Genomic DNA, 24,016 nt, shown 5'->3' with positions numbered 1-24,016 from the left:
TACTACATGATGCCATATGTGTTATTTCAGAGTGTTGATGTCTTCACTATTTTTCTACCATGTAGAAAATAGTAAAAAATTAAGAAAAACACTGGAATGAGTAGGCGTTTCCAAACTTTCGACTGATACTGTATGAAAATCTCCCTGCAATAGAGCATGCTGGGAAATATTATATATGGTTCTATGTAGAACCCTTCTCACCTTGCCTTCTTGCCTTCCAAAGAATATCAAAGAACCCTTTCTTCCAAAACATGTTGTTTAGGATTTAAAGGTTCTAGAGAGAAAGAGCCTTACAAAGAACCCTTGTCTGTAGCGGGGTGCGTAATTGCCGGCAGAGAAGTCAGTCGCAGGAGAGCAGAACTGGGTAATAACCGGAGATTTATTAAGCAAAACCAACAGCATCCAGAACAACAAGATAAATGGGCACAAAAATAACCCGTTGTGTTCTCACGGGGAACGTGCACAAGCACTACAATAAACAATCCCACACAAAGACATGGGGGGGAACAGAGGGTTAAATACACAAGTAATTGAGGGAATTGAAACCAGTTGCGAGGAAAAACAAGACAAAACACATGGAAAATGATAACTGGATCGATGATGGCTAGAAGACCGGCGACACCGACCGCCGAGCACCGCCTGAACAAGGAGAGGACCCGACTTCGGCGGAAGTCGTGACATTGTCTTCCAAAAAATGGTTATTCTGATCAAAACAATCATGGAAGAACCCTATCCCTCCGCAAAGAACCCTTTTGGAACCATTTCTTCTAAAAGCGTAGTGCACTATATAGGGAATAGGATAATATTTGGGACGTCAATCAAATGTATTTTATGAAACCAATGTGAAACAGTGCTATACAGCTACCCAGCCTAAAACCCCATAGATCAAGCAATGCAGATGTAGAAGCAAAGTGGCAAGGATAACTCCCAAGAAAGGCAGGAACCTAGGCTGTAACATATTACATACCTCTGATCTTAATTGACTCCCCTCCTCCCCATCGCTCTCTCGCTCATCTCATGGCTCCCTGCTCAGTCAGAGGAGAAAAAAACCTCTCCAAGTCTTTTATGGGCTTAGGTGTCGACGGTTTAATGAGTTCCTTTTGAAATGGAGTGCACTTAGATGTAGATGTGTGTGAGGGGGGGGGGGGTGTCTGTGAGAGAGAGAAATCTACATGTTTTATTTTTGTCATGTACTGTATGTTTGTGTATGTGTGCTTGGGTTATAGCCTACAATTGACAGTTAGATACAAACTGCTTTAACCTCTCTGGTATCAGTGGGACGCTACCTCGACAACAGCCAGTGAAATTGCAGGGCGCCAAATTCAAAACAACAGAAATCCCATATTAAAATTCCTCTAACATACAAGTATTAGACACCATTTTATAAATACACTTCTTGTTAATCCAACCACAGTGTCCGATTTCAAAAAAGCTTTACGGCGAAAGCACACTATACGATTATGTTAGGTCAGCGCCTAGTCACAGAAAATCGTACAGCCATTTTCCAGCCAAGGAGAGGGCTCACAAAAGTCAGAAATAGCGATAAAATTAATCACTAACCTTTGATGATCTTCATCAGATGGCACTCACAGGACTTCATGTTACACAATAAATGTTTGTTTTGTTCGATAATGTCCCTGTTTATGTCCAAAAACCTCTGTTTTGTTGGTGCGTTTAGTTCAGTAATCCAAAGGCACAAAGCGCGCTCTCAACATCCAGACGAAAAGTTTAAAAAAGTACAGTAAAAGTTCGTAGAAACATGTCAAACGATGTTTAAAATCAATCCACAGGTTGTTTTTGTCATAAATAATCAATAATATTTCAACCGGACAAAAGTTTCGTCAATAGAAAAGGAGAAACAAGAAAGGTGCGTTCCCGATCACGCAGTGGACTCATGTCTGGAAATTTCCACTGTCCACTCATTGAAGTGCTGTATCTCCCTCATTTTTCAGAGTAAAAGCCTGAAACAATGCCTAAATACTGGCCACATGTAGAAGAAGCCATAGAGATCGTGAACTGGGTCCTAAGTCTTTGTATGGTGGATAGGCTTTCAATGTAAAAACAGCCTTTCAAAATAATAGTACTTCCTGGATGGATTTTCCTCAGGTTTTCGCCTGCCATATCAGTTCTGTTATAGTCACAGACATTATTTTTAACAGTTTTGGAAACTTTAGAGTGTTTTCTATCCAATGCATATCCTAGCTTCTGGGCCTGAGTAGCAGGCAGTTTAATTTGGGCACGCTTTTCATCCAAAATTCCAAATGCTGCCCCCTACCCAGTGAAGTTAAAGCCTTTGGTTCTGCCCAGTCAGAGAGAGAGATAGGGAAAACCTTGGAACACTTTGAATTACCTTCAAGAGTGTCTGACTAGTTTTGTGTCCCAAATGGCTCCCTGTTCCCTAGTGCACTAATTTTGACCAGAGCCATATGGGTACTTGTTTTTTTTCTTCTGGATTGTATACCTAAAAATCATGAAGAATGAGGAGATATTTAGAAAATGACTCAGACACAGTACTGAGACACAGTAACCACATGAGTGATGAGTACTATCCAACTCTAAAATGTCTGTTATTGCAACAGTACTTTTTCCTTCACACAGACAATATCTCTTTCAGCAACCTTGTTTGGGGTAAGTTGTAAAATACAGCAATGACCCTACCATCAGACAATACAACCAAACGTTAATGTTTCTGCACCTGAGGGACACAGACACATAGTAACTAAAGTGAATCATATTGAATATGTATCTCTTCATCACGTAGAACAAGTAGAGGCGGCATCTTGAGTACAGACAATCTTGAGAACAGATATCGATGAGGACAGATCATCTTGAAGACAGATCAGTTTTAGATTTCTTCCCAAGCAGTTTATGAGTACCAAGCTGACCCCTCTTACAATAATCCAATGAACGCAGTTAGTTTATACACTCAGTGGCCAGTATATAGGTACACCCATCTTGTACCGGGTCGGACCCTCCTTAGCCTCCAGAACAGGCTGAAATCTTTGGGGCATGGAGACGCTGCTCAATTGGTATCAAGGGACCTAACATATGCCAGGAAAACATTCCCCACACCATTACACCACCGCCACCAGCCTGTACCATTGACACCAGGCAGGATGGGGCCATGCTGCTTACGCCAAATCCTCACTCTGCCATCAGCATGACGTAACAGTAACCAGGATTCGTTGGACAAGCAATGTTTTTACACTCCTCAATTGTCCAGTGTTGGTGATTGCGTGCCCACTGGAGTGGCTTCTTGTTTTTAGCTGATAGGAGTGGAACCCGGTGTGGTCGTCTGCTGCAATAGCCCATCTGTGACAAGGACAGACGAGTTGTGTGTTCCGAGATGCCGTTCTACACGCCACCGTTGTACTGTGCCACTATTTTCCTGTTTGTGGCCAGCCTTTTAGCTTGCATGATTCTTGCAATTCTCCTTCGACCTCTTATCAACGAGCTGTTTTCTCCCACAGGACTGCCGCTGAATGTATGTTTTTTGTTTGTCGCACCATCTCGGTAAACCCTAGACACTGTCGTGCGTGAAAAGCCCAGGAAGCTGGCCATATCTGAGATACTGGAAAACGGCGTGCCTGGCATTGCCGATCATACCATGCTCAAAGTTTCTTAGGTCACTCTTTTGGCCCATTCTGACGTTCAATCGAACAGTAAGTGAATGCCTCAATACCTGTCTGCCTGCTTTATATAGCAAGCCTCGGCCACGTGACTCACTTCTAGGAGCGAACCATGTGGTGGTGTACCTTATAAACTGGCCACTGAGTGTGCATGGTTTAATCTCAGCTCTTATATCACCACAGCAACATGGGAGTACCAAAATTGTTCTCTATTTCTTATCAATCCATTTGTACTTTGTTTGTTCTTTTACCATCTTTGCAACAATTTCTCAGAAAGAAATGCAATGCTTTGGGAGTATTTCAAATGCTACACTGACGAATGGTGTGTGTGCGTGTGCGCTTGACTGCCTAACCCTACCGGAGTGGACTGAACACAGTACAGTGGATGAAGGCTGAGCCATTGCGTTAGGCATCATCTCATCATAGCATTAGTCTGACATGGGCTGTTTGTGCGTTTCTCTCCACCAGGAGACTGTCATAACAGGCCTGCTCCCTGAGACCACCTACTCTGTCACTGTGGCAGCCTACACCACCAAGGGGGATGGGGCACGCAGTAAGGCCAAGGTGGTCACCACAACAGGAGCAGGTGTGTAGAGCTACACACACACACACACACACACACACACACACACACACACACACACACACACACACACACACAGGAGCAAGTGTGTACAGCTAAATCATTGCTCCTTCTTGATCAGGTGGTTATTGTGAAAGAGAATGTTTGTCCAAAATGGCACTGCAGCATCAATATCAGTATACCATTTTTCAATATCTAATATAAAATAACAAATAGAAGAAAGTAGTATGCATAGTAATAAAACGGATACAGTGCATTCAGAAAGTATTCAGACCCCTTCCCTTTTTCCACATTTTGTTATGTTAAAGCCTTATTATACACACAATACCCCATAATGACAAAGCGAAAACAGGTTTATGTACATTTTTGCAAATGTATTTAAAAAATTTGCTCAGGTGTATCCTCTTTCCATTAATCATCCTTGAGCTGTTTCTAGAACTTGATTGGAGTCCACCTGTGGTAAATTTTATTGATTGGGCATGATTTGGAAAGGCACACAACTGTCTGTATAAGGTACCACAGTTGACAGTGCATGTCAAAGCAAAAACCAAGCCATAAGGTCAAAGGAATTGTTCGTAGAGCTCAGAGACAGGATTGTGTCGAGGCACATATCTGGGGAAGGGTACCCAAACATTTCTGCAGCAAGAACACAGTGGCCTCCATCACTCTTAAATGGATGAGGTTTGGAACCACCAAGACTCTTCCTATAGCTGTCCGTCCGGCCTAACTGAGCAATCGGGGGACAAGGACCTTGGTTAAGGAGGTGACCAAGAACCCGATGGTCACTCTGACAGAGCTCCAGAGTTCCTCTGTGGAAATAGGAGAACCTTCCAGAAGGACAACCATCTCTGCAACACTCCACCGATCAAGCCACTCTTCAGTAAAAGGCACATGACAGCCCCCTTGGAGTTTGCCAAAAGGCACCTAAGGGACTCTCAGTCCATGAGAAACAAGATTCTCTGGTCTGATGAAACCAAAAAATGTAACTCTTTGGCCTGAATGCCAAGTGCCACATCTGGAGAAAACCTGGCAACATCTCTATGGTGAAGCATGGTGGTGGCAGCATCATGCTATGGGGGATGTTTTTCTGCGGTAGGGACTGGGACACTAGTCAGGATCGAGGCAAAGATGAACAGAGCAAGGTAGATAGAGATAATTTATGAAAGCCGGCTCCAGAGTGCTCAGGACCTCAGAATGGGGCGAAAGTTCAACTTTCAACAGGACAATTACCCTAAGCATACAGCCAAGACAACGCAGGAGTGGCTTCGGGACAAGTCCCTGAATGTCCTTGAGTGGCCCAGCTAGACTCCGGACTTGAACCCCGATAAAACATCTCTGGAGAGACCTCCCCATCCAACCTGACAGAGCTTGAGAGGATCTGCAGAGAAGGATGGGAGAAGCTTGTAGTGCCAAGCTTGTAGTGTCATACCCAAGAAGACTCAAGTCTGTAATCGCTGCCAAAGGTGCTTCAACAAAGTCCTGAGTAAAGGGTCTGAATACTTATGAAATTTCAGTTTATTTTTTATATATATATAAATTAGCAAAAAAATCTAAAGAACTGTTTTTACTTTGTCATTATGGGGTATTGTGTGTAGATTGATGGGGGGGAAATATTTTTATTCCATTTTAGAATAAGGCTGCAACGTAACAAAATGTGGAAAAGGTCAAGGTGTCTGAATCTTTCCAAATGCACCCTATGTACACACTAGGATGTACAGTATAAATGGTGAATGTGCAGTAGTACTCACTCTGACTGGCTTGACCTGAAACTGCCCTTTTACTCTGACTGCTCACAATTTTGCCTCCCAAATGGCACCATGTTCCCCATATAGTGCACTACTTTTGACCAGGGCCCATTAGGGGTGTTCTATGTCACTGTTAAGTGTTTTTTATGTCATTATCCTAATGATCCTAATCCCTCTCTTTACCCATTAGTCCCAGGCAGGCCCACTATGATGATCAGCACCACCATCGGTAACACAGCCCTCATCCAGTGGCAACCTCCGAAGGAGATGGTGGGAGAGCACATGGGCTACCAGCTGCAGTACAAACGCATGGAGGAGGAGTCGTTCACCGTAAAAGACTTCAAGAAGACAGAAGACCACTTCACCGTCACCGGCCTGCACAAGGGCGCCACCTACATCTTCAAGCTCTGTGCCAAAAACCGGGTGGGCAACGGGGAGGAGTACGCGAAGGAGATTACCACGCCGGACGATGTGCCCAGTAGCTACCCCCAGAACCTGAGCGTTGTGGGCCTGACCACCACCACCACCAAGCTGGCCTGGGAGCCTCCGGTGCTGGCTGAGAGGAACGGGAAGATTGTCCAGTACGTTGTGGTGTACAGAGATATCAACAGCCAGCAGAACCACACCAACAGGTATTATTCAATACCAATGAAAATTATGTTTATTAAACACCTTCTGAGACATTGATAAAACACTTAAACACAGAAAGTCCTCACTTTATCTCAATGAAGTTAATCTTGGATAGTCCGTTGTCCTAAAACAGAGGTATCTTATCTTATCTTATCTGCCTCAACAGCACGACAGAGACCCAGATGACCATCATGGGGCTACAGCCTGATACCACCTATGATATCAGGATCAGAGCATTCACCAGCAAGGGAGGGGGACCAATCAGTCCTAGTATACAGAGCAGGACCATGTCTACCTCCATGCCAGGTGAGTACGCGGTGGACATACCCAATGCAGGCGTACACACAAACGCGAGTGTGCGCATGCGAACACACACACACACACACACACACACACACACACACACACACACACACACACACACACACACACACACACACACACACCTGAGAGCATGATCGTGTTGACCTCCATGCCTTATGAGCTCTGCTGATCTGTATAAATAGTCTCACACAGATACAGACAACACCAGACCCACATGCACACAGGCATGCAAGCATACACACACACACACACACAACACACAACACACACACACACACACACACACACACACACACACACACACACACACACACACACACACACACACATACACATACACATACACATACATCCACAGTCTCTCTGGCACAGACAGAGCAGATGGTATGGGAGAGGAACAGATGCGTAGCTGTGTGTGTGGAAGCTGGTGGCAACTGGACTAGAGTGGCAGAACCAGTCCAGCGTAACCAGTACAGCAGTACATCAGCACCATGGAACACTCCTTTCATGTTCATATTAGGGCACATATGGCTCATGTGGAAATATATGCTAAGCTTCCTGCTACTAGCTAATCTAATGCACAGAGGCCTAGGAGGTAGCTACCGGATACTGGGATTCAGATCCCACCATTTTACACCCCACCAGTTACAGTAAAGTTTAATGTAGAGGAAAGCTCATGTGAGTAGTTCCCCTGATGTTTTATCATGCATATATTTATGTTAAAGTGTAAATGCAATAACATCTCTTAATGTTACCATTAAAAAGTATGGGTCACTGAACATTAGTGAACTTTTATGAATTAGATATCTCTTCAGAGACTCGCTTCATAATCTGTTTATCTGCTCTCTATCTGCTTTGTGCCCCTTACTATTTTAGCTGTAGCACTGATCTCCCAAGATGCTCTAGGGTTCCCCTAGCTCTATCATGTTACAGCAAGTACAGATGACAGTGCTCTTTTATAATTTACCCTCTGTGTGTTTCCTCTGTCTCCGGCACCTCTGTTTCACCCCTCTCTCCCCCACCTAACCTCTGTCTCTTCACTCTCTCCCCACCTCACCCTCTGTCTCCCCCAACTCACCCTCTGTCTCAACAACTCCCCCTCTGTCTCAACAACTCCCCCTCTGTCTCAACAACTCCCCGTCTGTCTCACCAACTCCCCCTCTGTCTCACCCCTCTCTCCTCCACCTCACCCTGTCTGCCCCACCTCACCCTCTGTCTCCCTCCCTCAATCTCACCCCTCTCTCTTCCTCCTCACCCTCTTTCTCCCCCAACTCCCCCAGAGTTCACCAAAAACTTTGGTGTGAAAGCCGTGATGAAGACGTCAGTGCTGCTGACTTGGGAGGTGCCAGAAACATACAAGTCTCAAGTGCCTTTCAAAGTAAGTAAAGACAACTCCATCCTGATAGTGTGCCTTTCGCCTGCACAGATTGAGTGAATTGCATTGTGTGTGAGTGACGCCACTGTTGTCAGTGGACAATGAAAAGAAGGCTCACACAACACAATGGAGGGGCTAGGATTGAAATATATATTGAAATATCATGGGAATGAGGAAGGATATGGCCAAGCTTGAAATAATTGGTTACGTTTTATATTCCATCACACGTGGTCCATAACTGTCCTGAGGTTCATATAGAAAACAAAACAAGGAAGAAGGGAGAATATAATCATAGTGCACTCAAAAAAATGCTGGGTTGTTTGGTTGACCCAACTGCTTTGTTGCAGGTGTTTTGTCACTTACTTGGGTTGTTTTCTTAAAAACGGCTGGGTTACTGAGATATGACCCAGCGGGTCAGAGCGGGAAGACTGGAGGCGTAGTTAAGTAGGGGCGTGGCTTTCAGATCTTTTTTCTTTTGACACCCATGAGAGTAAATGTCATTTCTGTTCACTGGTTCTGTTGTATAGTTATCACATGACAAAGGTAAACTTTTACATTTATGTAGTTGTAATGAAACTTACAGAAGTGTATGAGGTTCCGTAAAGCCTTTGTAAATCCATTGTTTGGATCCTGTAAGGTTAATTTAATATGTAATAAGTTAAAATGTTACTTTTTAATGTTTTCTTCTTTGTTGGGGTTTTATGGTGGTGTGCCAACCAATGTTAGATGCAATACCCCCACCTAGTGATTAGGAACTAAACTAAGCTTCCTGAAGCATTGAGCATTGCCAGCTAATTGTGTCAAAAATAGGTTCATGAGGATTTGATTAACACAGTGTACAGTAGTGGCACCTGCTAGTCCAAATAATTTAAAACAGACAAATTATTATAGATGACGTCCTACACGCCGTAGCAGGTGCGCAGGGTAGCCTTTTTGCCTTCTACCGAAACCAATACCAAACCAATCAGGTGGTTATTTGACAAAATGAAGCTTCGCACATCATTGATCACGTGCTTCTAATAAAGTAATACAAGCATCGGCACACAGCTTCAAAGTAAACTGCTTCACGATTTCGGCGTATGCCTCGGAGCTCTGGTATCAAACGTATCATCATTGTAACATCACTACCTCCACCTCCACCTCTGATCATCTTGAAAATCCTTTGTGGCTATTGAGGATTGAAACCAGTGGGTGGAGTATAAATGCCTTCCTTTTCCCCCTTCTGTCCATTCCTTTTGCCATTTGTCTGTGATTTTGATCAGCGACTTAGCTCCAATGTCAAAATCTGAAATGATGTCGATGTAGTGCTCCTTTGGTCACTGCCATCTCGTTCTCAGCCACCCCCACATAAGGGATGGGCATTTTACCTTTTTTGACTGTTCGAGTACTGGCACGACTTTTTTTGAATACTCAAAAAAATAACATTTTAGCACAAGGGCAGCACCTTCAAAACAATGTGTGTGTATATATATATATATATATATATATATATATACAGTTGACGTTTACATACACCTTAGCCAAATACATTTAAACTCAGTTTTTCACAATTCCTGACACTGTTTCACATACCTTGACTTTGTTGTCCATATGCCATTTTGCCACAACTTTGGAAGTATGCTTGGGGTCATTGTCCATTTGGAAGACCCATTTGCGACCAAGCTTTAACTTCCTGACTGATGTCTTGAGATGTTGCTTCAATATATCCACATAATTTTCCTTCCTCATGAAGCCATCTATTTTGTGAAGTGCACCAGTCCCTCCTGTAGCAAAGCACACGATTGGGATGGTGTTCTTCAGCTTGCAAGCATCCCTCTTTTTACTCCAAACACAACAATGGTCATTATGACAAACAGTTCTATTTTTGTTTCATCAGACTAGAGAACATTTCTCCAAAAAGAACAATCTTTGTCCCCATGTGCAGTTGCAAACTGTAGTCTGGCTTTTTTATGGTGGGTTTGGAGCAGTGGCTTCTTCCTTGCTGAGCGGCCTTTCAGGTTATGTCGATATAGGACTCACTTAACTGTGGATATAGGTAGTTTTGTACCGGTTTCCTCCAGCATCTTCACAAGGTCCTTCGCTATTGTTCTGGGATTGATTTGCACTTTTTGCACCAAAGTACATTCATCTCTAGGAGACAGAACGCGTCTCCTTCCTGAGTGGTATGATGGCTGCGTGGTCCCATGGTGTTTATACTTGCGTACTATTGTTTGTACAGATGAACTTGGTACCTTCAGGCATTTGGAAATTGCTCCCAAGGATGAACCAGACTTGTGGAGGTCTACCATTTTTTTCTGAGGTCTTGGCTGATTTCTTTTGATTGTTCCATGATGTCAAGCAAAGAGGCACTGAGGTTGAAGGTAGGCCTTGAAATACATCCACAGGTACACCTCAATTGACTCAAATGATGTCAATTAGCCTATCAGAAGCTTCTAAAGCCATGACATCATTTTCTGGAATTTTCCAATCTGTTTAAGGCACAGTCAACTTAGTGTATGTAAACGTCTGACCCACTGGAATTGTGATACAATTGTAAACAATTGTTGGAAAAATTATTTGGGTCATGCACAAAGTAGATGTCCTAACCGACTTGCCAAAACTATAGTTAACAAGAAATGTATGAAGTGGTTGAAAAACGAGTTTTAATGACTCCAACCTAAACTTCCGACTTCAACTTCATATATATATATATATATAGTCAATAAAAAAACAAATACCATTTAAGATTAATGTATTAAAACTCATATCAACTGGTTATATTATATCGTGGAGCATGCTCTTCAAAAAGTGAGTAACCTCAGCGGTATGACGCTTGCTTGTAGAAGCCTATGGCTGTGCAATGGCATAGCATTGTTTTACAATTTAGCAGACAAGATGCACTTATTTCTTGAGCACTTATCACAGTCAAGACACCTATTTTATAATAAAATATAACAGAATAGTGCAAAGTGATACGCATCTCACGTCCGGAACAGTTATTCTTAAAGTGATCATTTGAAACAAGGCTCAATTCGGTAAGTTGAAAGGCACATTTTTCAGGTTCCTAGTCAAAGTATGTGTTCTTTTCAATATAGTTTATTATGCCTGAGGGGAGGACGGCTCACAATAATGGCTGGAATGGAACGAATGTAATGGCATCAAACCATGTGTTTGATACCATTCCACTGATTCAACTCCAGCCATTACCACAAGCCTGTCCTCCCCAATTAAGGTGACACGATTTTTTTTAAACACTTTTTTGGTTACTACATGATTCCATGTTATTTCCTAGTTTTGATGTCTTCACTATTATTCTACAATGTATATATATATATATATATATATATATATATAACTAAGCACTCCTAAGCACTCCTCTCCGTGTCTCTATCTAGATACTGTACAACCAGCAGAGTGTGGAGGTGCAGGGGAACCTGAAGAGGAAGCTGATCACGAGGCTGCAGCCAGACACAGACTACAGCTTTGTGTTGATGTCTAGAGGGAACAGTGCTGGGGGTCTACAGCAGCAGGTCTCCATCAGAACCGCCCCGGACCTGCTCAAGACCAAACCCATCCAATACCAACACGACCCAGAGGAAGGGGGCAAGCTCACCATCACCCTGCCCAAAGTCCCCACCACCGCCCCTGTCAGGTCTGTCCCATAAACACTGTGGCTGTTACTGTCACTATCACCATCACTCTCACTGCTAAAACTAGGGCTATAACCAACTTCCGTCCTGTTCAATGCTGGTGTCTGCATTGTGGCATGGTTATAAATGTGTTACTCCTGTGTCACTATTCCTCTAACTGGGGACCTGGGGGGCGATTGTTCCTTAGTCATGGATCTCCATCTGAGCCCACTGTATACAAGATGGCTTTCTCAATCCCTATACCTATTAGTAATATGTATTATTGCCACTACTTGTATTATCTACCGCATCCTGTGCGTACTACAGTTGTATGCAACGAGTCAACATGAATCCTCCAACACCAACTGTCCCAACTCTGTCCTTAAGAAGATAGGGGCGGCAGGTAGCCTAGTGGTTAGAGCGTTGGACTAGTAACCAAAAGGTTGCAAGAATCCCCGAGCTGACAAGATAACAATCTGTCGTTCTACCCCTGAACAAGGCAGTTAACCCACTGTTCCTAGGCCGTGTGGTGGTTCATTTCTTTACTATCAAATGAGGAGAGACAAACTTATCACACGAGTCAGAGTTATACTTAAACTAAATCTTTAATAGTGAGAGCTTTGCAATAGCAATGGCTGGTCGACGAATCCCCATCTCTGATGATCCGTTGAGAGCGGCGAGACAAAAGTACAAAGGTCTTTTCTAGCCAAGATACACCCCTTTCAACCTACATGATGAACAACAGATATATAGAATGGGTCACATGGTTAAGATTTGTATGAAAGATGCCTATAATACATAGCAGACAGTATCTTCTGTGTCAACAGTTTCATTTTATAGACCAGTGTCTGTCCCTCTGACTCCAAACTGGAACCATCTCTCCCTGGTACGGTACAGAACAAAAACATTAACTCATGCTCTGGAATGCTCTTTAGGTTTTATCACCCAAAAGACATGGTAAATCTCCTGTCAGTGTTATCTCCCAGAGGCCCATCCTCAGTAGAACACACACACAATAGTTAAGATTACTCTATTCTGTTTAAATAAAACAACCATTTGATGCAATTAAAGTATTATAACATAATCTTGCAGTTTTGCCACAATAGCGTCATTGAAAATAAGAATTTGTTCTTAACTGACTTGTCTAGTTAAATAAAGGCACAAAAATAAGAACAGGAGAGGATAGAGAATGAGTTGTCAAGTGTTGCTACTGTATGTTGTCTGGGTGCTACTTCATCTGTTCATCTATTTGGCTGGAGGCCAGAACAATAGTGTTAAAAGTAACACCCAGCACTTAAAGGAGCTGAGAGATGATTTGGACAGAGAGAAGATGACGCACAACAGAGGCTAAAGAGGCTGAGCTCGCTGTAATTTAGGTCCAGAAGGCCTTCCTCACCAGACACACAGAAAAAAACATGGCTTTCCATGCTAATGCTAAATCAATAGCCTCAGATGAGCACGAGGACGATGAAGGATTTATGGAGGATGAAGATCTGCACGCACGCATACACACAAGCTGTGTCCTCCAGGGCCGCCTGGTTGGAGAACCACTCCAGTGCCTTTATATACGTCTCGCTATTCTACACACCAACATGAATAAATACTATAGTATTCTACACTACGGCATAAATACTATAGTGTTTTTGTAGTGTAGTGTTTTTGCAGACTTTACTGTAGTATTAACTATAGTGTTTTTGACTACATTACTGCAGTATTTACCATAGTGTTTCTTCTTCAGGAAACCTACTGGAGAAATACTAAGAACATATTTTCAATAACCGGTCAGTCTGAACAGATAGTTCGAAGTTTATGCTATTTTCTATAACCTGTAGGGAACACAATATACTGTATGTTCTATACCTGGCATTTAGGTTTTTCACTTATGGGTGGCACAAATTGCGATATGGGGCAAGGAATGTGCAGGGTATATGCATATTGAATACTGTAGTATTTACTAGTTAAAAAAGTGGTGTTTTTGCAGACTTTACTGTAGTACTGTACTACAGTGTTTTTTTGTGAATAATACAGTAGTATTCAATATAGTATATTACATTTGACTACTTAATTATATAGGAAGTACTATAGTATTCTATAGTCAACTGTAGTATTTTTGTGTGTGAGCAGTTCATGGTATTTTCACATTTATTTTCAGTGGTAGAGCAGTAGAGAGAGCACTATTAGGGATCAGGAGACGAGTGGTTAATCTGCAGTTGCCTTCCATCTTGCTAGACAACGTTTAATTGCTGGAAAATTAAAAGCTATGAATGGAATGCACATATATTCTACCAACAGGACATTAAAAACTGTAATATCTTATGTTTCAACGAGTGTCAACGACATTAAGAACATACAACTGGTGGGTTATACACTCTATCGGCAGGACAGAACAGGAGCCTCTGGTAAGGCACTGGGCGGGGGCCTATGCATATTTGTAAACAATAGCTGGTGCACGATATCTAAGGAAATCTCAAGGTTTTCCTCGCCTGAGGTAGAGTATCTCATGATAAGTTGTAGACCACACTATCTACCTAGGGTTTTCATCTTAAATCAGTTTTACCTCATTTCTATCAGCATATTAAATGTGCAACCAGAGGAAAAAAATCTAGACCACCTTTACTCCACACACACAAAGCTCTCCCTCGCCCTCCATTTGGCAAATCTGACCATAACTCTATCCTCCTGATTCCTGCTTACAAGCTATATTTAAAGCAAGAAGCACCAGTGACTCGGTCTATAAATAAGTGGTCAGATGAAGCAGATGCTAAACTACATGACTGTTTTGCTACATGACTGGAATATGTTCCGGGATTCTTCAGATGGCACACCATCATTGTTCTCAGAAGTACCACTCTCCAAAACCCCTACTGGTTTTCGCTCAGAGACTGCAGAGTTATCATTCAACGTTCTGGCGCCTTCTGAGAGCCAATGAAAGCCTTAGAAAATGTCACGTTACAGCAGAGATCCTGTATTTTTGATAAAGAGGCTACAGAAGGCCAAGAAATGGTCAGACAGGGCACTTCCCATATAGAATCTTCTCAGGTTTTGGCCTGCCATATGAGTTCTGTTATACTCACAGACACCATTCAAACAGTTTTAGAAACTTTAGGGTGTTTTCTATCCAAATATACTAATTATATGCATATTCTAGTTTCTGGGCAGGAGTAATAACCAGATTAAATCGGGTACGTTTTTTATCCGGCCGTGAAAATACTGCCCCCTATCACAAACAGGCTAAAGGAGCTTTCAAGGAGTGGGACTCTAACCCGGAAGCTTATGAGAAATCCCGGTATGCCCTCCGCTGAACCATCAAACAGGCAAAGTGTCAATACAGGACTAAGATCGAATCGTACTACACCGGCTCCGACACTCGATGGATGTGGCAGGGCTTGCAAACTATTACAGACTACAAAGGGATGCACAGCCGAGAGATGCCCAGTGACACGATCCTATCAGACAAGCTAAATAACTTCTATGCTCCCTTCGAGACAAGTAACACTGAAACATGAATGAGAGCATCAGCTGTTCCGGACGACTGTGTGATCATGCTCTCCGCAGCCGATATGAGTAAGACCTTTAAACAGGTAAATATTTACAAGGCCGCTGGGCCAAACGGATTACCAGGACGTTTACTCCGAGCATGCGCTGACCAACTGGCAAGTGTCTTCACTGACATTTTCAACCTCTCCCTGTCTGTCTGTAATACCAACATGTTTTAAGCAGACCACCATAGTCCCTGTGCCCAAGAACATTAAGGTAACCTGCCTAAATGACTACCGACCGTTGCACTCACATCTGTAGCCATGAAGTGCTTTGAAAGGCTGGTCATGGTTCACATCAACACCATCATCCCAGAAACCCTAGACCCAATCCAATTTGCATACCACACCAACAGATGTGCAGATGATGCAATCTCTATTGCTCTCCACATTGCCCTTTCCCACCTGGACAAAAGGAATACCTATGTGAGAATGCTATTCATTGACTACAGCTCAGCGTTCAACACCATAGTGCCCTCAAAGCTCATCACTAAGCTAAGGACCCTGGGACTAAACACCTCCCTCTTCAACTGCATCCTGGACTTCCTGACGGGCTGCCCCCAGGTGGTAAGGGTAGGTAACAACTCATCCGCCACTCTGATCCTCAACACGGGGGCCCCACAAGGGTGCATGCTCAGTCCCTCCTGTACTCCCTGTTCACTCATGACTGCAAGGCCAGGCACGACTCCAACACCATCATTAAGTTTGCTGGTTGGCCTTATCACCGACATGGTAGGCCTGATCACCGACAACGATGAGACAGCCTATATAGAGGAGGTCAGACCCCTGACCGTGTGGTGCAAGGACAACAACCTCTCCCTCAACGTGATCAAGACAAAGGAGATGATTGTGGACTACAGGAAAAGGAGGACCGAACAAGCCCCCATTCTCATCGATGGGGCTTTAGTGGAGCAGGTTGAAAGCTTCAAGTTCCTTGGCGTCCACATCACTAACATGGTGCAAGCACACCAAGACAGTTGTGAAGAGGGCACAACTAAACCTATTCCCCCTCAGGAGACTGAAAAGACTTGGCATTGGTCCTCAGATCCTCAAAAGGATCTACAGCTGCACCATCAAGAGCATCCTGACGGGTTGCATCACTGCCTGGTATGGCAACTGCTCAGCCTCTGACCACAAGGCAATACAGAGAGTAGTGCGTACGGCCCAGTACATCACCGGGGCCAAGCTTTCTGCCATCCAGGACCTCTATACCAGGCTGTGTCAGAGGAAGGCCCTAAAAACCTTCAAAGACTCCAGCCACCCTAGTCATAGACTGTTCTCTCTGCTACCATATGGCAATCGGAACCAGAGTGCCTAGTCTAGGTCCAAGAGACTTATAAACAGCTTCTACCCCCAAGCCATAAGACTTGTTAACAGCTAATCAAAAGGCTACCCAGACTATTTGCATTACTATCTATGCTGCTGCTACTCTCTGTTATTATCTATGCATAGTCACTTTAATAACTCTACCTACATGTACATTTCACTTCAATTACCTTGACACCGGTGCCCCCGCACATTGACTCTGTACCGGTACCCTCTTTATATAGCCCCGCTATTGTTATTTACTGCTGCTCTTGAATTATTTGTTATTCTTATCTCTTACTATTTTTTATAGGTATTTTCTTAAAACTGTATTGTTGGTTAAAGGCTTGTAAGTAAGGATTTCATTGTAAGGTCTACACCTGTTGTATTCGGCACATGTGACAAATAAAATTTGATTGTATTGATTGGATTTACTGTAGCTCTATGCTCCTCTCCCATTAGAGCAGAAAGCAATTTCTTCAAGAGTTCACTTCAAATGTTAACTAATAAAAAATCAGGGGCCCAATGCAGAACCTGCAATTTCAGAAAAGGTACTATTTTTTTTTACCCCTACTACTCAGGCAGACTTGTGAATTACTTGGACTCAGGTGTTTGTTTCTAGAAAGAAACTGTGAACATCTAAGCTGTAATAAGCAGTGCCAGCATGAGTGGTAAAAACTAAAAAAACTAAAACTAATTTAGCAATACAATCAGTATCTTAATGCCCTGGCCAGACCTTTTCATCACGCTCTGGATTAGAGCCAGACACACACACACACACACACACACACACACACACACACACACACACACACACACACACACACACACACACACACACACACACACACACACACACACACACGAGCCAGAGTAAACATCAGAGCCAAAGCCAAACTTATCCTACTATTCCTCTGGTGACAGAAGTTAACTACATAGGTTTAACAGGGCAAAAATGTTGACACATAAGAGCGGGGGATGTGCGTGCATAGCATACGTGTGTTCGCCTATCAGGGGATTAATTATTTGGTATGAGAGAGTACATATCTATGTTTGAGTATGGATGGATTGAGGCCTTAGCAGAGCTTGAATGTTATGACAATACAGATATCTGAGATATGCTCAGGCTTACCCAAAGGGACAGCGTGTTACACACACATGCATGCACCCATGCACGCACACACACTCATGCTCACTCACTCCATCGCACCCACACATTGGTTTTACTATCCAAGTGGGGACCAAAACATCTATTCTCATTCTAAATCTTATTTTCCCTAAACCTAACCTTAACCAAGCCCTAACCCTAACCCCTAGCCCCTAACTCCTCAGCCTAATTCTAACCCTAATTGTAATCCTAACCCTAAACCTAACACCTAAACCTAAAATAGCTTGAAATGTCCTCACTATTCAAATGTTCCTTGTTTTACTATCCGATGTAAGGACTTTTGGAACCCAAAAGGATAGTAAAGTTAGACCACACACACACACACACACACACACACACACACACACACACACACACACACACACACACCCTGGTCGTGCTAAACCTGCTTGTCTCTCTCTCTACAGATATTACTACATAGTGGTGGTTCCTGTCACACCAACCACACTACGCAGGTGGGAGAACCCTGAAGATATGGACTTGGATGAAGTGAGTGCGTGTGTGTGCGTGTGTTAACAGCACTTCCTCTGGGCACAGACCAAAAAAATCACTTTCTCCCATAGCACCAAGCTCATTAAATATGAAGCATCTTTAAACACCTCATATATTTTGTCTCTGCCCCCCCCCCAAAAAAAAGAACAAGATGATATCGACAGATCATGCCTTGAATTGCTGATTACAGAATTCTCAGCTTTCACTACACATGTAAATTGCCCTTTTTGCCCTTATCAGTTTGTCTTTGCTGTGCAAGATGGTGATTTCCATTTAAAAAAATAAGCTTTTTATTTTTCATTTCAAGTTTTGTTTCTCCAGAGTGTTTGAGGCACTTAAAACACTCCTAAATAGCTGCTCTTAGCATTTTTTTGCTTTGTTTTATTAATGTGGACCTTTTGGGCTTCAATACCTTTCTCGTGAGTTTGCTTTCTCTCAATCTACTGTCGTCTGCAGAAAAAGTGCAGCCTCCTGAATATCAAAAAAACATAGAGCGCGTTAAATAAATATGCCTGCATCCAAAGCATCTTTGAGACAGCAAGATCTGCTTTCTCATTGTCAAAGTCTTTTCTTTCTCTGCAATCTAAATCATTGCTATTGCTGCAGTTTTATAGACTAGAGAAACTGTATTTTCTGTGTGAAATGGTATGGTTTAAGTTGTATTGAAGAGAGGAGAAGAGGAACAAGGTTATAGGGGTGGTTCACATAAAAATGTATCGTTGACTTTCTAGGAATCAGTAGAACTGTAGAATACTTCAGACATTCTCTTTGAATACTGTTTGTCTGGTTATTGTACTACCTTGACCATTAAGTGCTTGCAGTGCAGTAGACCCTGATAGAGTTGAGATAGAAGCAGACCAACAGATATAGACAGAGTAAGATGCTCACTGAAGAGGCAGGTGGAGAAGAAATTAGTCAAACAATCTACAAAGACACACATCTACCTACCCCCTCTTTCCATCAGAGGGACTGAATTAATGATACCTCATACACACAGACAGGAACACACACACACACACACAGGAACAATCATGTACACACACACACACACACACACACACACACACACACACACACACACACACACACAGGAACACACTCCTAAGACTGTCTAATAAAGCTATGACCTCTCACCACAGCTGTAGGTCAGAAAGAGGAGCGAGTGGTGAGAGAGACAAGAGAGGAGCAGCTCACTGTGGACAAGTGTGAAACCTGGCTGCAGGACCAAGATGTTATAAAACTTGAATTACTCTATGCTTCATTTGCAGTATACAATTTTAACCCACCTGTGAGCCTAGAAGCACAATGCATTGTAGCTTATGGGCGCCGTTTATGAACACATATTTATTTGATGTGAACAGTATGTGTGTTCTTTATTACTGACTATATAGTTTCTACCCAATAAAAACAAAACCCCAAACTGGACAGATAGATAATAAAGTTAAGTGCCTTGCTCAAAGTCACAATGGTAGGAGATTGTGTATCTTTGAGTCTTCACTCCAATTGGTACCCTATTGCCAACATAGTGCACATACTGAATGGTGCTCTTTGGGATGCAGATAAGTTTTTCTCTCTGATGTCATGTCAGCTCCTGGAGGCTAGTTCTGAACAGAGCCTGAAGAGGAGACCGACCCAAGAGTTCCTCAGACCCTACATCGCTGCCAAGATGGATGCTCTGCCAGACACCTTCCCTCTAGGAGACGAGAAGAAGTACAACGGCTTCTACAACAAGCCTCTACCGGGCCAGCAGCAGTACCTCTGTTTCGTACTGGCTGCCCTCAAAGACCACGAATCTGTAAGTGAAACAACCACTTCTCCGTATCTATAGATACTGTAGTCCTGTCACAAACATAACTTCCATACAGTATTACCATCCCCGAGATACATGTACGTCCAATGTAGAATCAAACTTAAAAGACTAGTACTGTTAATACAACAGTAAGGATATGTCATATACTGTAAATGCCCTATACTGTAAATGCCCTTTGAGTCTGCCATGCATATTCTACACAGTGCAGCCTGCCAATTATTTTATTTTAATACAATCTGTTGTGTTTTTTGTGATATTCCTCTCATCTCTCAGTGACATAGCTATGTAACAGATGAGCCAACACTTACGCTGGGGTCGCCATGCCGCAATCTGCACGAAGCAGCGGCACTGTATGACTCACGTCTGTGTAGTGAGTCATGGTTACGTGTGCACGTGTCACAGAGAAACTATGAACCCATGTCACAGTCAGAGTTCACTCAGTGTGACCGTAATTGGTTTCCTCTTTAGAAGATGCGCTCACTGGTGTCCTTGGTCTTTACTGCAGAAGTTCAGACAGCTCCTCAGCCTCAAAACATGTCTCCCCTATCTATTTACTTTACATACAGTGCATTTGGAAAGTATTTAGACCCCTTGACTTTTTCCACATTTTGTTACATTCCAGACTTATTCTAAAAATGGATTTAATTGCTGTTTTTTTCTCATCAATCTACACACAATACCCCATAATCACAAAGCAAAAAATGTTTGCAAAAAAATGTAATAATGAAATATCACCTACAGCAGTATTCAGACCCATTACTCAGTACTTTGTTGAAGCACCTTTGGCAGCATTTACAGCCTTGAGTCTTCTTGAGTATGACTCTTCAAGCTTGGCACACCTGAATTTGGGGAGTTTTCCCCATTTTTCTCTGCAGATCCTCTCAAGCTCTGTCAGGTTGAATGGGGAGTGTCGCTGCACAGCTGCCTTTCCAAATCATGTCCAATCAATTACATTTACCACAGGTGGACTCCAATTAAGTTGTAGGAACATCTCAAGGATGATCCATGGAAACAGGATACACCTGAGCTCAATTTCTAGTCTCGTAGCAAAGGGTCTGAATACTTATGTCAATAAGGTATTTTTTTTAATGTATATGCAAAAATGTCTAAAAACCTATTTTCGCTTTGTAATTATGGGGTATTGTGTGTAGATTGATGAGGAACAAAAATGTATGTAATCAATTTTCAAATAAGAGTATAACGTAACAAAATGTGGAAAACGTCAAGGGGTCTGAATACTTTCTGAATGCACTGTATACTGCATGAGGAAATGATGGCATGGTTGATAAAAATAAAAAACATAAATCGATTTTACAACCATTGGACCACCCAACTCTCGACAGTGCCAGCCCATTGTTATGTCTTTCTTCATCTTCTGGTAAGCAATACATTGTGGAGAGAAAGTGGAGTTGTGTATTGTGTTGTTGTTAAGCTAGAACATAGTTATTTCTCTTTAGCAGAGTGACAGACAGACTCATAACAGATCTGTGACCCAGTAAAGTGAATTATTATTGAATCTAAGTCATGCCTGGCCAGAAAAAAATAGCAGGCTAATCACATTCATGGGAAAGCGGGGAAGTGAGCTCAGCTTTATAGTTATGGCAAGGTTGATGGCAGGATGGAGGAAGGAGGAGGAGGGAGGAGGATGGAGGGAGAGAGGGAGGAGGAGGGAGGCAGGAGACTGGAGCAAAAGGGCACTGCAGCTTTATGTGGCTCCCTTGGCTGGTAAATATGCCTGGAAGTGTGAAATTGGATAAAAGAAACAAGCCATATAAACAGTGTGATCACTTACAGCAGGGAAGAGAGGGAGATATAGAGAGAGGGAGGAGAGGTGGGAGCATTAGAGAGAAAGGGTGTCAGTTTCATCTGAGGGGACTGGAGAGAACTGAATGGGAGTGATGGAGGGGTGAAAAGAGTGAGAGGTACAGAGAGAGAGATAAGTCTGATGGAGGAATGGAGAGTGGTAGAGGGAGCCTTGGGGAAATAATATGCACTACTAAGAGAAGAGGAACGCAGTAAAGGTTTTATGGATGAGATTTTCTTCTTTTTTTTATGGGGAGATTTTATGGATGAAAAAGAGAGTTGTTTAAATGACACAGAGGGAGGCAGAGAGACAGACACACAATGAAAATAGGGAGATGGACAGAGACAAATAGAGAAAGAGACAGATTGAAAGAACGAGAGACAGGACGAAAGAGAGAGACCGAGACACAGACAGAGAGAGGTCGTAGCCTGGGGATTAAGGGAGGGGGGAGGGGGGGGGTCCTGGAGCTCTGCCCTCACCTCAGACACACCCGGAGGGGATCGTTGTCAATTTGTAAGTCGCTCTGGATAAGAGCGTCTGCTAAATGGCGTAAATGTAAATGTAGTCAATATGTTCAACAATCATCTTCGTGTTTAGCGTTACGCCCATCTTCTCTCATTGCCAATGTCTTTTTAGGACCTATCTGCAAAAAAGATGATTCTGAGATAAATGGCTTCAAAGTTCCAAACCCTCATTTGTTTATGTTTCAGCATTTTTTTTCTTGTATTTTTTTTTTATTTATCAACATGAACTGGGGTATTTAGAGTACTTTATACCGCAGAGTTGGTGAATACTCGTTTCTGATTGGCCAGAAGGGCATTCTAAAATAGCGATCATGACGCAATAAGCGCCTACACACACAAACCATACTTGCTACAAAGTTACATAAAGCTCAACCATCAACCACACAAACCGAAATTGGATACATTCTAAACACAGATCCAACGAGGAAAAACTTAGCTAGCTAGCATTTATTTGTTTTTGCAGAGACATATTTTATTGGAGCATCTGATGACCTAACGTGGTGAGTGATGAACATGAATTTATTTGGTCCTTACTGATGCAATCATGACGCAAGTGGCGCTACATCAATAACAAGGCTGTGTCAATAACTACATTTTGACAAAAATGCAGACAGCTCTTGAAAATGTGTCACTTATTACTTTCAATGTGCTATCGTGAGAATGATTATTGAGAGACCTCTTAACCTTTTACTGCAGTGGGCTAAATCATGATCCTTCCATTTGAATTTGGTGGTGCTTTTAGATGGTTGAAGTCACAGTGATCGCACGTTGGGAATTCAACAAACCTCTGGCTGTCTTTTTGAGTGGGTGAATATACATACTGTAGGTTGAAATCTCATTGATCTACATCTCAACCAAATATTACCCAAATGTTCATGTTCCAATGATGTGTTGTGCCCAGTGGGAAGCCTGATTGTGGGAGAAACAATGGAAAAAATAAGACTATTCACCCTATGCACTCCTCAGTCTTCTCTCCTTTCCTTCCCCGCATCAGCTCTGCTTTTCACTCACTTTATTATCTCTCCAATACACAGCATTCCCATGCTGCATTTGTAAATGTAGAGGCGCTGGCAGTACATTATTCACTCACTCTATGGGCTGTGTTTCTATCAGATAGTGCTTCTCAAATTGATCACTCCCAAAGTTTCCCCCCTCTCTGAGAATATCTAAATGTCCTCTTTTGTTTGGGCTTCCATCCACTGTGTCTAAGAGGCGTGACTGCTGCCATTTTTCAAAGAAAGTTTTGTGCTGCACTGCCTGCTGCACTTTGCCAAAAGTATAAGAATGAGCTACGGAGAAGAGAGAGAGAAGAGGAGCCTGGGAGGGAGAGAATAGAGAGACCGAGACAGAAGAGAGAAAGACGAGCCTGGAAGCGATGGAGAGAGAAAGAGGAAGCAGAGAAATGAGCTCAACATGAACAGTTCTCAGCGATGTCAGGCTATTCATGGCTGTTTCTGTCATTGAATCGATCAAGACCCCAGGT

The 24,016-nt window shown here is 42.8% G+C and overlaps 1 protein-coding gene across 20 annotated transcripts in view; it reads left to right on the top strand.

Moving 5' to 3' along the window:
* The window catches only part of LOC106584181 (receptor-type tyrosine-protein phosphatase F), a 423,412-nt gene that overhangs the window by 357,201 nt on the left and 42,195 nt on the right, over positions 1-24,016 (top strand). For all 20 annotated transcript variants that reach the window (XM_045706048.1, XM_045706041.1, XM_045706047.1 and 17 more), the window contains 7 exons: positions 4,098-4,215; positions 6,148-6,589; positions 6,754-6,893; positions 8,192-8,289; positions 11,661-11,917; positions 18,311-18,392; positions 19,984-20,190. In XM_045706048.1, the coding sequence (XP_045562004.1) occupies positions 4,098-4,215; positions 6,148-6,589; positions 6,754-6,893; positions 8,192-8,289; positions 11,661-11,917; positions 18,311-18,392; positions 19,984-20,190 (1,344 nt within the window). The remainder of the gene's footprint in view (positions 1-4,097; positions 4,216-6,147; positions 6,590-6,753; positions 6,894-8,191; positions 8,290-11,660; positions 11,918-18,310; positions 18,393-19,983; positions 20,191-24,016) is intronic.

The sequence above is a fragment of the Salmo salar genome, chromosome ssa23 (assembly GCF_905237065.1).
Source record: "Salmo salar chromosome ssa23, Ssal_v3.1, whole genome shotgun sequence".
Lineage (NCBI taxonomy): Eukaryota > Metazoa > Chordata > Actinopteri > Salmoniformes > Salmonidae > Salmo > Salmo salar.
This window is presented reverse-complemented; position numbering and strand designations above follow the sequence as displayed.